General features: G+C 43.4%; 1 protein-coding gene across 12 annotated transcripts in view; it reads right to left on the reverse strand.

Moving 5' to 3' along the window:
* MCCA (methylcrotonyl-CoA carboxylase alpha chain) overlaps nucleotides 1-16,642 on the reverse strand; it is a 51,801-nt gene that overhangs the window by 19,606 nt on the left and 15,553 nt on the right. For all 12 annotated transcript variants that reach the window (XR_015542533.1, XR_015542541.1, XM_087389021.1 and 9 more), the window contains 2 exons: nucleotides 9,237-9,332; nucleotides 9,046-9,105 (listed from right to left, as the gene is read on the reverse strand). Coding sequence is in view for 10 of the 12 variants with exons in the window: in XM_087389021.1 (XP_087245147.1) it covers nucleotides 9,046-9,105; nucleotides 9,237-9,332 (156 nt within the window). In the remaining 2 variants the exon portion in view is untranslated. The remainder of the gene's footprint in view (nucleotides 1-9,045; nucleotides 9,106-9,236; nucleotides 9,333-16,642) is intronic.

Here is a 16,642-nt window from a genome sequence, read left to right on the forward strand (position 1 = left end):
ATGTGCTGAAAATTTCTGCTCCCTATGTTCAAGGTGTATGTCAAGATCCATCCATATTGGGAGATGGCCCAATTTTGGATATTTCATCCCTATGTTGAAGCTTTTGATAATGGGTATAGTATCCACATGTACCAAGGCATAATCTAGCACACTCTGTTCTCCGCTGGCTGAGAGACACGTCATCTTGTGGGTGTTAGGGAATAATTGCATTCCATTCAAGACTGGCATGTGCAGCCCATTAATCATGCATCGGAGTGCTCTACCTTGTGTGTTGATGGTGTCGTCCTCGGATCCTCTATGCCACATGATGTCCGCTTCTGTGAGTGCTTCTTTATCCATTTCATCATGCGTAATGGGCTGAAACTGTAGTTGACCAATTCTTGCGTTAAGGTCTCCCATCACTATGACTTGGCCCTTTTCTCTGAGTTCAGCCACATCAAGACATAGTGCTTCAAATGCAGCACTAGGGTCCACTCCGTGTCTACTGTAAAAGGGTGACTCATGGTGAGGTATGTAGCAACCTGCAAGAAAGACAGGGCATTTGCCAAGTTCTATTTTCAGCCACATGTATCTTTTGTATTTGTCCACTTTATGAAGGCTGACTTTTTCTGCCATGTGTTCTTGTATCATGCATGCAACACCTCCTTGCCCTCTTTTCCCCACTTGCCGTTGGTATATTGAGTGCACCACATATCCCGGTGTCTCTGGAATCCTGCATGTTTCACTTTCCCAAGTTTCTCCTAAAAGGATGATGTCTGCATCGTGAATGAAGGCATTTATGCTTATCCCTTTATGCCAAGGGAAGCCCCTACAATTCCAAAACATGACTTGTAAGCATTTGTGTGTCCCATGGGTTGCGAGCCCCTATTTCACATTTTGATCCCCATCTTGTGTTTGGGGCAGCTTTCCTTGTCTCATTAGTCTTTCCGTGTATTGCTTTCTTCGCACTTCCTGCTGTTTTGGGGTGCGGTCTTCACTGACATAGAAAGGTGTGCCTTTAAGATACACTTTACTGCTATCCAGGATAATCTCCCTTTTCCGTGGATCTGCTACAGTGCACACAATAGCCCTTTTATTGGGTTTGTCCTCTCGTGCTTTCCCTACACGATGGGCTGCATATACAGTCACTTCAGGCATCACAAAGTGTTCTGAAAAAAATTCAGTCACCTCCTTGGCTAGAGCCAGAGGGGTTTCCTTATCCATCTCTGGTAGACCACGGATAACAATGTTTTGAGATCTCTTATCTCTTTCTCTCTGTTCATGGGCATCTTCTTGGTTTGTGGTTGATGGATGTGACGGTGTTTGAGCTGTTTTTGATGGTTCTTCAACATGTGCTGCACTGGCATCTTTCTTAGACACTATTTCAGTCCATTTCTTCCTTTCTTGTACATTCTTTGCATCCCTTTCGACAGGCTTGGCTTGCATAAACTTTTGCATTTGTTGGCATCCATTATCCACTGTGTTCTCTAAGGCATCCACTCTTTTTTGGAGTTGCATGACAGTTTTTTGGAGTTGGAAATTCTGAGTCTGTAACTCGATGAACATATTCATAAGCATATCTATTTTCTTGCTGTTCTTGGTGCCATACACTTTCCCAAAAGGAGTAGTCAGGCCTGGGTGTTTGTTCAACTTGAAAGGGGTCTGTAGTCTGTAGTCTGTAGTCTGTAGTCTGTAGTCGATCAAAGCTGAGTGTCAAGCTAGCTGATTGTCGATGCCGACTGAGGCTGTAGTCTGTAGTCTGTAGTCTGTAGACGATCCTGTGTGTCTGTAGTCTGTAGACGATCAAAGCTGAGTGTCAAGCTAGCTGATTGTCGATGCCGACTGAGGCTGGTTGCGTAGCTATTGGCAGCTATCTTGATTCGTAGAGAAAATGCAAAAAGCTTTCTTAAGGAGACACCTTGGTGTCAAACCCACTACTCCATACTCAATACTTCTGTTGGAAATGGGAAGGAGACCGATTGAATTTCATGCATTGATCAGAGTTATGCAATACCTAATAGAGGTGCAGCAAATGCAACCTGATAGGCTGCCTCATAAAGCATGGAATGCCAGCACAAAGCTTCAAAAGAACTACAAAAGTAAGGTCATCTGCACAGGATGGGCAACTGACATAAGAAAATGGTTCAACAGATGGAAAGTGGAAGCATATTTGACCATGCCGCCTGAAAAGGTCAACATGCAAGAGTTTCAACTGTCTTTACTAGGCACTTTGCGGAATCACTGGTTGACAAGTGAAAAGAGGGTAAAGCTGGAATACTACCAAGACAACATAAATCCCACATGTTGGTCTACATACATGTCCATAGAGACTCATGCTCAGTCTTATATTAGCACACCTATCCCCCTTCTATATCACAGAAACATTGCCAGGTTCCATACCAGATCTCATACATTTGCCATTGAGCAAGGAGCTTGGATACACCAGCCCAGACATGCTAGAGTATGTACCCTTTGTGACATGCAGACAGTTGAGACGGAGGCACATGTAGCTCTACAGTGCCCCCGATATGCACGTATCAGGAAGGACTACCAGCAGATACTGGGGGACTCCGCTCAGTTGACATCAGTTCTCTTCACTGCCTCTCCGGCAGCATTGGGATCTTTTGTCACTCGTCTTTTTACCTGTCGTCAGGAACTCATAGACTCCTGACCCCTCTCCTTGAGGAAACTCTTTTTACATTGTATTGAGACGGGTCCCATGGGTCATTTTTGGCACCCCGAGGACGCTAATAAATTCTACTTCTACTTCTACTTCTACTTCTCTCTCTCTCTCTCTCAATCACATAATTTCTGCTCCCATAAAGCACGAGCCAATGCCCACAAGTATTCATGATCTCTTGTTTACAATTTTGAGCTTAAAAATTATCTAATATCCAAGGAATTGTAATTTCTATCTAAAAAATGTTAGTAAATGTGTTCGAGAGTTTAAGCACCAGTCTCTAAAATTACCCCTTATAAAGGTTACAATACCCTGGCCTCCAATTGTTGGATTAAGCACAAATATTTGCTTTGTGAAAGAATATGCATTGTTGTTGGCACTATCAAAGGTGGGCCAAATTCTAGAAGAGGCAAGACATACCCTTTTGGTTGGTAAATATTGTTTGCTGCTCATCTTGTATTGCTCGGAACTTAAATATGGCAAAGCCTCAAACAAAAGGGGAATCCATGATCCAATATGCACTTTTGGATGGTGGATCTTTCTTTCTATTAAAACAAAGATTGATCATTGGTCAATGTTGAGATACACGCACAAAATTGCAATCAAATATCATTCATGATCACAAGGACACTCGATTTCATAAATCATGGGTATATTATAATTTACCAAAATTTGTAAAAGCAATGGATAACCAGCATAGGGTCTAATCAAACCATATATTGTATTCATCTATATACCCAGATGAATCCAGGAACATTCCCAAACTCATCCTCTAAAAACACAACATAGTGCAATTTCAATCTCACGATAGTCACTCATAAGATTGAAAACCATAAACTCCATCACGCATAGTAGGAACTAGCTACTATGACACCCCCACTGACTTCATCAGCGCCCAACAGTGGGTGTAGACCATAGTATAAAAATATGCTCTCACACATACAAATCCACACACCCACACATCCCGCCCCCCCAGAAAACATTCCTGATCTCCATGCCTCATGCCTTGCCCCACCCCTGATGGCCTGTTCCCACTCCCCCATCACCCTTGGTTGGCTAGCGGCTGGGCTGCCCAGCCCAAGACTGCTCGAGATCTCCCACGTTTCCCCTTCTCCATCTCATATTTGCTAGACGTTTGGAAATGTACATTCAGAAATGTTTTCAAACATGTTCCATTTCAAAGTTTTCCATGCATCATTTCATGCATTAATGGCACCTAGCTACAATCAAGAAGATGGCAAAAAACATTATGATGGCCTCAACCTAATTCCAACTCCAATCATTTGGACCAGCCATCAGTCATCCCTAACACCTAACAATATTGAACTTTGCAACATTATGATGGCCTCATCCTAATTCCAACTCCAATCATCTAGATCAGCCATCAGTCATCCTTAACACCTAACAGTATTAAAATTTGCATAAAATGAAAAGAAAACTGTATATGCTGCTTGCTCACATCCTAGAAACATTTAAACACTAGAAAGTTCAAAGCTTGAAAGCAAATAAAATCCTACAAAGCAGGCTAGTGTTTCTTTGACCCAAAAGTTAGGAAACATTTCAAATAATAGAAAACATGTTTCATTGCATCTACTTTTTTATTCCTTTCTCTATCCCCAATGAGCTCTCCCCACGGCTTGGCAGTCCCCCTACCTCCCCCTCTTTGTTTTATATCGCCACCCTCTCCCAGTAGAGCTCACCTTCCTCTTTCTTTGTATAACCCCCTTAATTACATACATATACACACACACACTTTTATACACAATTACATACAGTGACACACACATGTTGCGTGTGTGCATGTGCGCCATGCATACATACATACATGCATACATATAGATCTCTCTCTCTCTGTCTCTCAAAAGCAGAGACCTGAAGAATCTGCTGTAGCAGCCAGCCAAAAAGCTAGGAAGCTACTTAAAAGAGATTTTAGAACATCGCAACAAGGTACTGGGTCTAGCTCACAAGCTGGCCCAACAAGTAGTCACTACATGACAAATCTGTAAGACTTTTCTCTTCACTGGATGTAAGGGATCACTATTTGTTAATAGTGATCACCAGTCCCATAGATCCTGAAGGGTCTCACGCGGACTTTGTATCAGGATTTTCACAGTCTCATAGACCCATCGGTCTTCTGAAGACTTTAATAAACTATCTTTCTTTCTTTCTTTCTCTCTCTCTCTCTCTCTCTCTCTCTCTCTCTCTCGTCATACGAGGTCTAGTAGAAAAAGAAAAGGAAACACCCCTCTCACTTGCAAAGGATGTAGGGGACTTTTTTGTGGAGCACTTTGCCATGCAAGAGGTTGTGGTCTTTGGGGCACACAGAGTAGGGAGAAAGAGAGATGAAAATTCGAGTCAGCGAGCAATTGTTTGCACCATGCTTGACCCGCGCAAGAGAGAAATCATTTTGGACAGCAGCAAGATTTACTTAAAGGGAACATCTTTCTACGTGACAGAAGACCGCACCCCCAAGCAGCAAGAAGAAAGGAGACGTATGTATGAGGCCCGAATCAAAAAAAAAGAGCAAGGAGCTGAACAGGCCCTCTAGGAACACGCGGCCTATGGAACCCAAAAGAAGTTGAAGATCATGTTTTGGAATTGTAGAGGTTTCCCTTGGCATAAAGGGGCTGGATTGAATGAAGTTATGCATGATGCAGACATTATTTTTCTCGCAGAGACTTGGGAAAGGGACATATGCAGAATTCCTAAAATTAATGGATACGTGGTGCACTCCATCTGGCAAAAGCAAGTTGGCCTACGAGGGCAAGGAGGGGTAGCATGCATATACAAGGAGCATATACAAGACATGATTTCCATAGCCAAAGATGACATCCACAAACGCTTCATATGGATCATGGTAAAAGGAATGCACTCACCACTTTACATTGCAGGGTGCTACATTCCTCATAGAGAATCTCCCTTCTACCAAAGACATGAGGTTGACCCAACCCAGCCACTTGGAGACCTGTGCTTGGATATAGCTATGTTCAACAAAAAAGGAAATGTTTTGCTCATTGGTGATTTCAATGCACGGATAGGAGATCTACAGTTTCACTATCCCACTCAGCAAGAATACATCAAGGAACATGAGATAGACATTGACCCCATTTGGTGTAGATGCTCGAAGGATAAGGAAGTGAATGCACATGGTAGGGCATTGGAGCAATTGATGAATGGAATGCACATGTTGGTGGTGAATGGCACAGCCCTTTTCCCAAAATCAAATACCCCTACTTGTTTCCCTGCCAGTGGAGGGGCTAGTGTGATCGACTATGCATTGATTGGTTTGGAAGCTTGCCATCTCATTCACAATTTCTCACTTGGCTCAAAGTCCCCTGATTCAGATCACACACCACTATATGTGGAGCTTAATATATTACTTGCCAAGGCAACTTTAGAAGAGCGCAAAACAGTTGAATGCAACTATCATATAAATGAGGCAAAGAAGGTGGAGTACGCTGAAACTCTAGAGACGTGTCTGCTGGGAAAACAGAAAATTGGGTGGACAGAATTGAAAAATGCTATTCTCACTACAGCCAAGTCAGTTTTGGGGTACAAAAAGAGCAATAAAGAATGCAAGAAAGGGCTACCATACAATGTTTGGTTTGATGCTGAGTGCAAGGCAGCTAGGAATGCACTAAAGGGGATCCCAATGGGGGATGAGAAAAGAGCAGCTGAGAAACAGCTCCATGCACTTAACGTAAAAAAAGACGTGCACATATTGTGAACAAGGAATGGACTGATGCAATTGATTTTATCAAGCATCCTAGAAGAGCATGGAAAGGAATTAAACAAAGGTCAAATGACATTATGGGAGATTTTACAGAAACACAGATGCTGGAATATGCTCAACAGCTCTACACACATCCCAAGGCTCGGCCCATGGTGAGCATACCTCTCAGCAGTAATACTCAGGGTCTTTTCTCATTGAAAGATGTACAAGATGGCCTCAAGAAAATGGTAAATGGAAAGGCAGCAAACACTCTACACCTAGTGGCTGAACTCATTAAGTGGACCAATGAGCACACGCAAAGGCACATAGCAATGGCACTAAATCAGGCTTTGATGCATGGTTTCCCAACAGAATGGCAAGAGAATTGGATCAAACCAATCTACAAAGGGGGTGACCGCAATCAATTAAGAAATTACAGAACAATTATGGTATGTTCCACTCTAGCCAAACTATATAGCACAATAGTAGAGGCAAAATTGAGTGCTTGGGCAGAGAAAGAAAATAAAAGAGCAATGGGACAAGCTGGTTTCAGACCAAAACACTGTACAGTGGATCACCTAGTCACTCTCCGAGTTTTGATGGAGGAAAGCCGCCTCAAGGGGAAGCCACTCTTCTGTTGTTTCATTGACTTTAAGAAGGCATTTGATACAGTGCCTAGGGATGTGCTATGGGAGAGAATGGAATGCATAGGGGTGCCCGAGGAAATAAGGTTTGCTGTCTTTAGACTTTATGAGAAAGTAAAATGTCAACTAAAATGTAAGGATGGGATGTCACAAGAGTTCTATAGTAATATGGGGGTAAAACAAGGATGTCCGCTCTCACCCACTTTGTTCGGCCTATGCATTGATAGACTTGAGGAGTTGGTGAATGAAGAAGCATGTAAAGATGAGTTATACAGCCCTCATCTAGCAGGTCTCGTGATTTGGTTGCTTCTTTACGCAGATGATGTGGTTGTTTTCACTGATAGTGAAAGTAAGATGCAAAAAATGATGGATATCTTCAGCATATTTTGTGCAGAGAGTGGGATGGCTATTAATGTCAACAAAACTAAACTCATGATAGTCAAGACTATACAGCCAAGCAGCCCCCTCCAAATCTTATATAAAGGACAACCCATTGAGACAGTGCACTCATTCAAATACTTGGGTATTGAAATCCCCGCCAATAATAGATGGAACAGCTGTGTGCAACGGAGACTTGATGCAGGATGGGCAAAATACTTCCAATTTGAAAATGAGTGCAACAATAGCAATACGAGAAGGTGGCAAGTACGAAATATGATCTTTGGGGCATATGTGATACAGACAGTACTCTACGGAGTAGAGGTATGGGGTGGGAGTATATCTCCATCAACGTGGAATGAGATAGAGAAAATGCAAAAGTCTTTCATTAGGAGGCACCTGGGCATCAAGGCTACTACACCATACTCTTTGTTACTCCTAGAGACAGGATGTATACCCATAGAGCTACATGCTCTGAAGAGAGTACTCAGATACATCACAAAGGTCAAGTGCATGGATAATAAAAGGCTACCAAAGAGAGCATGGAATGAAAGTCAGAAGCTTCAAAAGACAAACAAGGGCAAGATTTTGACATCCGGATGGGCACAGGACCTAAAAAAATGGTTCAAGAAGTGGGAAGTAGAAGAGTATTTAAACTACTCTTCAGAGGAGATTGATGAAGAGGCTTTTCATTATGACCTGCTGAATGCACTACACAGGAAATGGCAAACAGCAGAAAACAAAGATAAATTTGAGTACTATCGCACATATATCAACCCCGAATATTGGTCAATTTATACAGGAAGGGAGACAACAACGCAGAAGTACATATGTACACCTATAGCAGTGCATAAACGGAGGGCTTTAGCCTCACTTCGCACCCGATCACACCAGCTGCAAATAGAAATAGGGGGATGGAAAAAGATGCCAAGGGAGAGTAGAATATGCCAACTATGTGATCAAGGTATGGTTGAAACAGAAGAACACATGGTAATGATATGCCCTCACTATGCACACATTAGGGAAGAGTTCAATCACCTCCTTGAGGGACATAACAAACTGGCTGATTTGCTGCATAAAGGGTCACCTTCAGCTTTAGGTACATTTGTGTATAAGCTCTTCAAGCATAGGAATCCACCTGAATCCTAGAAGGTGGTTTCTCTTTCCACCCTCCCATCTTCGGGAGGAGCTTTCATGTACTTGTGATATTGTATTGCTCAGGTCCCATAGGCCGGTTTTGGTCTTCAGAGGACGATAATATATTCTTCTTCTTCTTCTTCTTCTCTCTCTCTCTCTCTATCTATCTATCTTTCTTTCTTTATTTATCTATTTACATTTACATTTACAATTACATTTGCATTTACATTTATATTTATATGTGCATGCATGCATGAATGTATTTATGTATGTATGTATGTATGTATGTGTGCACATGTGTGTATACACACATGCATTTCACACAAAAAAGTGTGTGCACACACGCACACAATTTTCAACCTATATTTACAACACAGAAATCCTTTCAAGGCAAGAGTAATTACATATTTAAAGCAATCAACCAAAGATTTTTTATTAAAAAACCAGTGAGATAAAAAGTTGCACCATGCAACAACAAATAAATGCAGAAAAGGGTAGCACGAATTTGTCAAAACCTTAGCTGCATTGACTGCCGCCTGCCCTATTTGTTGACGAAACTCGTCAGTTACATTTGGCTGCACCAAAATTCACCACTCAAAATCAAAGTCAACAGTAATAAATAACATCTGCATCCTAAGCAACAGCTTTGAATGTGCTGCATGTCTAGCAACATGCTAATAGTTAGAAAAACAGTAAAGTGCATTACAGCAGGAGCTTCCTCAATAATCTTTTGATGTCGTCTCTGCACACTGCAGTCTCTTTCAAAGAGATGCACTACATTTCCATGTTGGTCTCCGAATACCTGCACATTTTCCCTTTATTTTGAGAATTTACCTTAAATCATGTTTTAATCGTTTCTTTCCCATCCATCCCTTCACTCAGGTACATGTAATTAATGATTTCCGTCAAAAATATGCATCGATTTCTCTTGAAAAACATAAACGTTATACTTGAACACTTAAGAGTTGTACTGCAGGGTAGCTATGACATGTCAATCATTATGTCAACATTGAAGAGCACAGAGTCAACTCTGATGTGAGGTCAGTTGGATTATTTTTAGTCCACTTCGAATCATCATACAACAATTGGGAGCTCGGTAAGCAAAGAAGAGTCTAAATGATTGAAATGTCAGACTTTAGTCCATAGACAACTCTTCTGTGATGTCATTTGGCCAATCCAGATCATCACTTTTCTTATCGCGCACGAGTTGAGTAAATGACAGTATAATTTTCTGATGACCCACCGGCCATGAGGCTTGCAATGAGGTACAGCCACGGGATGGTTGCATAGCCTTGAAAAGGCCACCCTTGCAAGTCTTTGGGCAATGATTGACCAAGAGTCTCTCTAGACGTAACAAAAACCATGCACAACTTTCATTGCTATCTTTAGTTGGAATTCAAACTTGGGCATTTTTGCCATATTTATTATGTATTCCACCAAATGTACACCTTGTTGTTTTCATCCCAAAGTTTCCTCAACAAGAATAGCAGCACCATTGCAGTGAATGCAGAAAATTTCTGAATAAAGGCTTCAAAAGTTGGCGTGAAGGAAGAAGAATGAGAAGATACAGCCATAATGGTAGGATCTAGGCACCAACACAAAGGAAACATGTCAAGATCATGGAAACGTGAGGAAGCATGCAAGGCGAGAAACCTGCTGGTCTCTGTCCTGCTCAGCCACCACCTCCTACACTGAACAAGAGCTGCTATACGGCACTGTTCTCCTCAGCCACCACCTTCTGCAGCATTTGCGAGCTGTTCCAAACCTGGCTGACCCATTTTCAGAGATGTTTGTAGTAATTTTGACCTGTTTTAACAGGCTGCCTCTTGTTCTGTCCTTTGGTTGCCTGCCGCAGGAAGCTCCTCCAGACAGGCCGCTTTTGTTTAGGGTAATGTCACCTGATTTACAGGTGTCTTTTCTGCTGGTCGACCTCCTTTTGAAGGACTTTTAAGAAGCTACTACTGCTGTTTTCTGACAATTTGACCAACAATCGTAGATTTTCATTCAGTTCTGAACCTGCTGCAGCATTTTGAAGTTCTCGCTTTGCTCTTTTAGACCTGTTTCAGCTCTCTACTGGCTCAGCTAGTTCAGTCTTTGCATTCACTTATTATTTCTAGCTCAAACAGTCCAGAAATTCATTGTTTCTGCCCTAACAGAAATTGAATTTACTCTGTTTCTGCTCGGGTTGCGAAGCTTTTTACAGAGGGGGGTCCTTTTGCCACACGTTTGGATCAGTTCAGTAACATTTGCGCAATGAGAAAATTTTGAAATGTTCATGCCACACACACATCAGTGATAAATCTCTGATAAGAACTCAGTTCTTTCTCGTCGCATTTGGAGTATTTTCTACTCTCAAACTTTAGGGCTTTTTGTGCCACAATGCCCAGGGAATTTCCTTTCAGATACAGTTAGAATTTCAGTGACGTTTGTGCATTGTCTAGCCAAGCATTGGCTAGTGAGACACTGTGATTTTGTTGGTGCAATACCATTCGCAGCATGTGAATTGCTAGGCAGCTTGTGTATACATCTGAGATGGCTCAAAGTCTCAATCAGAATTAGAACTGGAAGATCAGTCAGGGGTTTTGGCCCAGGAGGATAAATTGGATGGCACCATTTATTCCCTATTGACGTTTATGGTGAAGAAACTGTTAGTTGCTACGAGTCTATGGGGCACTGTCATTGGTGGCGAGGCCCGCATAGCAGACACAGTTATTGCTCCTACTACACCTCAGCAAGGAGGTGCATGTGATAGGTAGCAAGCTCAGGTAAGGCTAGCTGTACTTGCTGCTCCTATTCAAGATCAGAGGAGATGGGATGCCAAAGATGCCCACGCTATATCTCTTATTGCCTTGTCTGTTAAGATGTTCATTATACCTCATATCCATTCCTCTAGGACTTCCAAGCAAGCTTGGAGAATATGTATTATCCAAGGAGTAAGGCCATGGTTTCATACTTGAAAAGAGTTAGGATGGAGAAGAGTGTTTCAATGTCAGATCATTTGACTAAGATCCAGGATCTTAGAGAACAGTTGCTGAATATGACGAGGTGATACAACCAACTAGTGTGTCCACTACTCTGAACTCTTTGCCAGATACTTCTCTAAACCTGTCCATGAAGGATAGTAAAGCTCCACTCACTTTCCAAGAACTAGTGGGATTGCTATTGCAAGAAGAATAGACAAGGAAGAACATCTCTATTAATTTATTTTTTTTGCAAAAAAGAGACTTCTATTAAGTAAGAAAGAAACTCGCTAGAGCAAGCTCTGAGCAAAAATACATCATGCTAAGCATGTAATAAAAACACCTCAGAAAAATGAGGTAGAAAGAAACCAAGGCTGAGGCTGAAAATGCCAACTCAACCCTGTAGAAGTCTCAACAAGGAAGGGAGAGTCTCTCCAATCCCTGAGAAAAGTAACTCTCCTGAAGGAGGCTGCTCGAGAGGATCCCTTCATGGTCGCCCATATGGCCATCAGAGTGAGTACCGTATCTGTCCAAGTATTAGCCAAGATCTGAGAAGGGTGAACCTGAGAACCCTCCATAGCCTCAGTGCATCTAGCTCTCCAAATGTGCCATGCTGTAATGCTAGCTAAAACCTCCCATGGAGAGTCAACCGAGGAATGAGCAGCCCTGAAGAGAGTGGCCAGAACATCCTCTAAAGAGCACAACTCCACAAGGTGTCGTCGGATGTATAGAGCCCAAGACGAGTCATGTCTCTCGAAGAAAACCTGGGGCCCTGAAAGAGTAAGCCAAGCCACTAATCCCCAGGTCATATAGAAGGGGAGGCGAACAAAAGTGCTGAAAAGTCTTGCAATCCCCTTCCATATGATTTCCACCTGTCTGCAATCCCAAAGGCAGTGTTGTATTGTCTCCAAAGCAGAAAGGCAACGAGGGCAAGTAGGGTCGGTCCCAAACCTGGATCTCCAATGATTCACTGCTATCCCACGATGAATAGAAAGCCAAAAGAAGAGAGTGATTTTTCTATTCCGGTGGGATTTCAGGAGCCTCTGCCAAAAAAATTTCTGCAAGTCTGTAGTAATCTGAAAATCCTCCCAATGAGGAGCTCTGGTGGGCCTCCAACCCCTACAGCTGAGCTGGAATTTCCTGGCATTACTGACCGTGTAACAAAAGAAGGGGATGCCTTTCTCTCGGTGCCCTTCATCTATCCACTCCCATTTCCCAGGGTCCCACTGCAAAAACTAGAGCCATAGCCTCCATGAGCCCAGGGTAATAAGTAGCGGGCCAGGATCCAAGTACCACTGTGAAAGAGAGCCATGCTCCATGAAGCCCACTATACCCTGATTGGCTAAAATGGTACCTCCAACAATATATCATCTGTGGACTGGGACAGCCTGCCCCCCGAAGAAACATCAAAGACTAAGGCATCCTCATGTGTGTTCCGTAAAGCAATCACCTGCAAAGAAATGCCCGATTTGGAAAATGCCCCCATCCAGGTGGAACAAGTAATAGGCATGTCATCTGTGTCCACCCAATCCAAGGGCAAGGCTGCATCAATCTGTTGAATTCTTACTACACTCCCTCTGAGATTAAGAACCACCTGGGCCTGACGGTCTGCAGGAAGCCTCCTGAAGGCTTTCCATGCTCCCACAGTAGATGCAGGGCCCCTTTCCCATCTGGGCCACTGCATGTAAAGAGAAGCTCCAAGTGGTCTACCATGCTCATCCAAAATACTATCATTCCACATGATAGGCTGCCTGTCAATCTCTTCACGCGTGGACGGGGGAATGCTGCGAAGAGTACTCCTGAAGTGTAAACTACTCGGTGCTTTCTATCAATTCAGACAACGGATTTTGCAGAGGCATTTGAATGAGATGATTGCGAGTTGCTAAACACATATACTTGAACATAAGAGTTTGCAATTAAGCTGGAATTAAGACTTATACAGCTTAAACACAAAGTGACATCATTGGAAAATGCAATATGATTGAGGGGCCAAGACGGCCCCCCCCCCTTATCCAGGCTCACTTTATTCTTGAAAATGGAGATACAAGACCAAGGTGCAATGCACCTTCCAAACTGATGAACTCAATGAAAACCTAGGACCTAGATACAAGACTCAAGAGCATATGTATAAGGTAGACAACAACAAAAAAAAGGACTCCAAGCTCAGGTTTCAACTCTTGGCTTGCCCAATCCACAAGGAAGAAGCCTGCAACAATCACCCTTATATCCAACATTAGAGACAAGCACTAGTTTCTAGAAAGATAGTAGAAACAACATGAAATAGTGCTGTAAATGAGATAAACTTGACAATACAGGCTCCCTTCGTGACTTGACCCTTTTGTAGATGAAGTCCTTGATGCCTCTGAAGCTACCTTGGGTGAGGGGAGTGTGGAAATGGGGCTGGAATGACAACAGCTTAGAAAAACAGCCTGTAGGCTAGAGAGAGAAAGCTTTTATGGAGTGATAGCTGTAGAGAGAGAGTGCCAATGCTGATCCCAAGGGAGGAGATGTAAGAGAGGAGCTGCTGCTGTTCCAAAGGTGCACAGAAAGGCAGATTTCTGCAAGGGAAATGGGCTGGAACAGTAGAGAGAGAAATTCTGCAGTAGAAAGAGAAAGACTGCAGCAGGAGAGAGAAAGGGGCTGTGGCTGCTCCAGGCTAGGTGAAGGAGAGAGGATGCTGCTGCTGTTCCAAAAGAGCTGAGAGGGGGCAGATTTCTGGAGAGGAGGGGCTGGAACTGTAGAGAGAGAATGTACTGTTGTAGAGAGAGAAAGTGCTGCTGAGGTGAGAGAATGGCCTGGGGAGAAGCTGGCTGCACCCAAGGAGCTGGAGAGGTTCTGCTGCATCATCCAAAAGGAGGGAGAAGAAAAGTGACAAAATTTTCATGTGTGGAATGAAGGGGAGAGGCCTTCTTTTATAAGCTCAGCCCCCCCCCTAGGCCTAGAGTGGAAGGTGGACACTTGTCCCAGATTTTTGGTGGGCTGCAGTCCCAAAGAGGACAGCCCACCACCTGCCCCAAATCTACCAGATTTGGGGCCAAACACTTGGCCTGCATGCCCTGCCACTTGCCATGCATGCTGCCACATGTGTGGGACAGGTGGACTGACCTGCCAGCTCAGATTCCATGTGGCAGTCTGCCACGTGTCAGCTGCCACGTCACTCCCAAAAACCCTAAAATTTCAAAGTTGTCAAAATTTAATTCTGATCGCACCCACGGGTTCCTAACAGCTTAGACTATCTATTGACGTACTCTAAGGTCATAACTGAGCCATACTGAGCTCATTTGTTTGTCGTCTTATCTTGTATCTCCATTACTCTTGGCATGCTGCCAGGCCCACACCCAAAGCTCAGGGAACATTCTCTTGAATGGTTCCTAGGTCGGTATGCAATCTGTGCATTTGATTGGTCCCATGTTTGGGTACTCAGGTGGGGTGTGGTTTCTAGATGTCGCTCTCAAAGAGAGGCCATCACTCTTGTGGGTCACTAATGCCCATAACCCCAAGCAAGGGGGTCCACCCTCAAATGCTAGACCTAGTCCCCATTGGTCCGTAACTGAACAGTAGGAAAACATTTCATTTCTTAATAAGCATACTATTGAAAAACAAAAAGAAATAGTACCAAGCAAGTGGATACATGTTGAAGCAGGATGACATGAAGCTGGCCCATGGTTTCAATATAGCAACCATAAGAGGGGAAGAAGGAGATCTGAGGTAGGCTGTGGTGAAAACCCATCTGGTACTGTGTATATACCTAGATGAATCCAAGAACATTCCCAAACTCATCCTCTAAAAACACAGCATAGTGCAGTTTCAATCTCACAAGAGTCACTCATAAGATTGAAAACCATAAACTCCATCACGCATAGTAGGGAATAGCTACTATGACATCCCCACTGACATCATCAGCGCCTAACAGTGGGTGTAGACCATAGTATAAAAGTATGCTCTCACACATACAAATCCAGACACCCACACATACTTGAGCATCCATCTAGTACTGTGTATCCAATCATCTCCTGAAGCGGGTGTGCGAGACTCTATGCATCTGATAAAAAAGTCCTTCCAAGGCTCTTGTCCTGGCATAAGTCCTCTCACAACAACCTTGCAGAGTAAAGCTCTGCACTGTAGATCCGGGTCAATGATATTCAAACCCCCTTCTCTTGTAGGAAGAATCAATTGAGGTTTCCCAAGCCACCCTGGCTGTAACATCAATTATGCCATCTAGACCACTCCATAAAAAATTCCGTACAGGCCTCTTGAGCTGAGTGATACAATCCCTAGAGTGGCACCAACAAGAGCATACAAACCAAGCTGTGGCTAGAAGAACCTGGTTAACCACCACCACTCTGGATGCCAAGTCAAGTTTGGCTGAGCTCCAGAAAAGGAGCTTTCTTGTGATGCTCTCCAACACCGGAGCAAACTGTTGTGAAGGAGAGATGCCCACCCCAACCCGGCAGCCCAAATATCTGACGGAGAGACCCCTCGGTACCCAAGTGAAACCAATATCATTACCCCAATCCGGGGTGTCATCATCGCAAATTCAAAAACCATTGGATTTATGCCAATTAATGTGTGCACCTGCAGCCGTGCAAAATAAATCCAAGGCTGTTCGAAAGGAAGTGAGTGTCCTGGGGGAGGCATCCAAAAAAACAGCCGTGTCCTCTGCCAACTCACTATCCAGGAGCTCTTCTTCCTAGCGAAGAGGAAGCCTCAGCCCATTAAATATCAGCTTGAGATCTAAGGTAGATACTCATAGCTTCCGACACAAATAGAAAAAGAAAAGGGGCAAGAGGACATCCCTGGTGGACTGATCTACCGATCTGAAATATGTCCCCTCTTACCCCCCCAATAAGCACCTGGCTATGGGCTGATCTGTAGAGAGAGGATACCCCTCTAATCCATGCATTTGAAAAACCAAAGCGAGAAAGAGTACCCTCTAAAAAATCCCAGTCTACTCTGTCGTAAGCTTTTTCAAAGTCCAAGAGTAGAATCGCCATCCTCTGGCGGCTCTGCATGGCCCATTCTGAGGCCTCCCAAATATTATTGAAAATACTTCTGCCATGCACAAACCCTGTTTGTGTGTCATGAATCAAATCTGGAAGAAAAACCTGTGGCCGCATACTGATGGCTTTCGCCAGAATCTTGTAAAAAGTGC

This window comes from Dipteris shenzhenensis, chromosome 2 (assembly GCF_047967505.1).
Source record: "Dipteris shenzhenensis isolate YYH24624 ecotype China chromosome 2, Dip_SZ_1.0, whole genome shotgun sequence".
Taxonomy (NCBI): Eukaryota; Viridiplantae; Streptophyta; class Polypodiopsida; order Gleicheniales; family Dipteridaceae; genus Dipteris; species Dipteris shenzhenensis.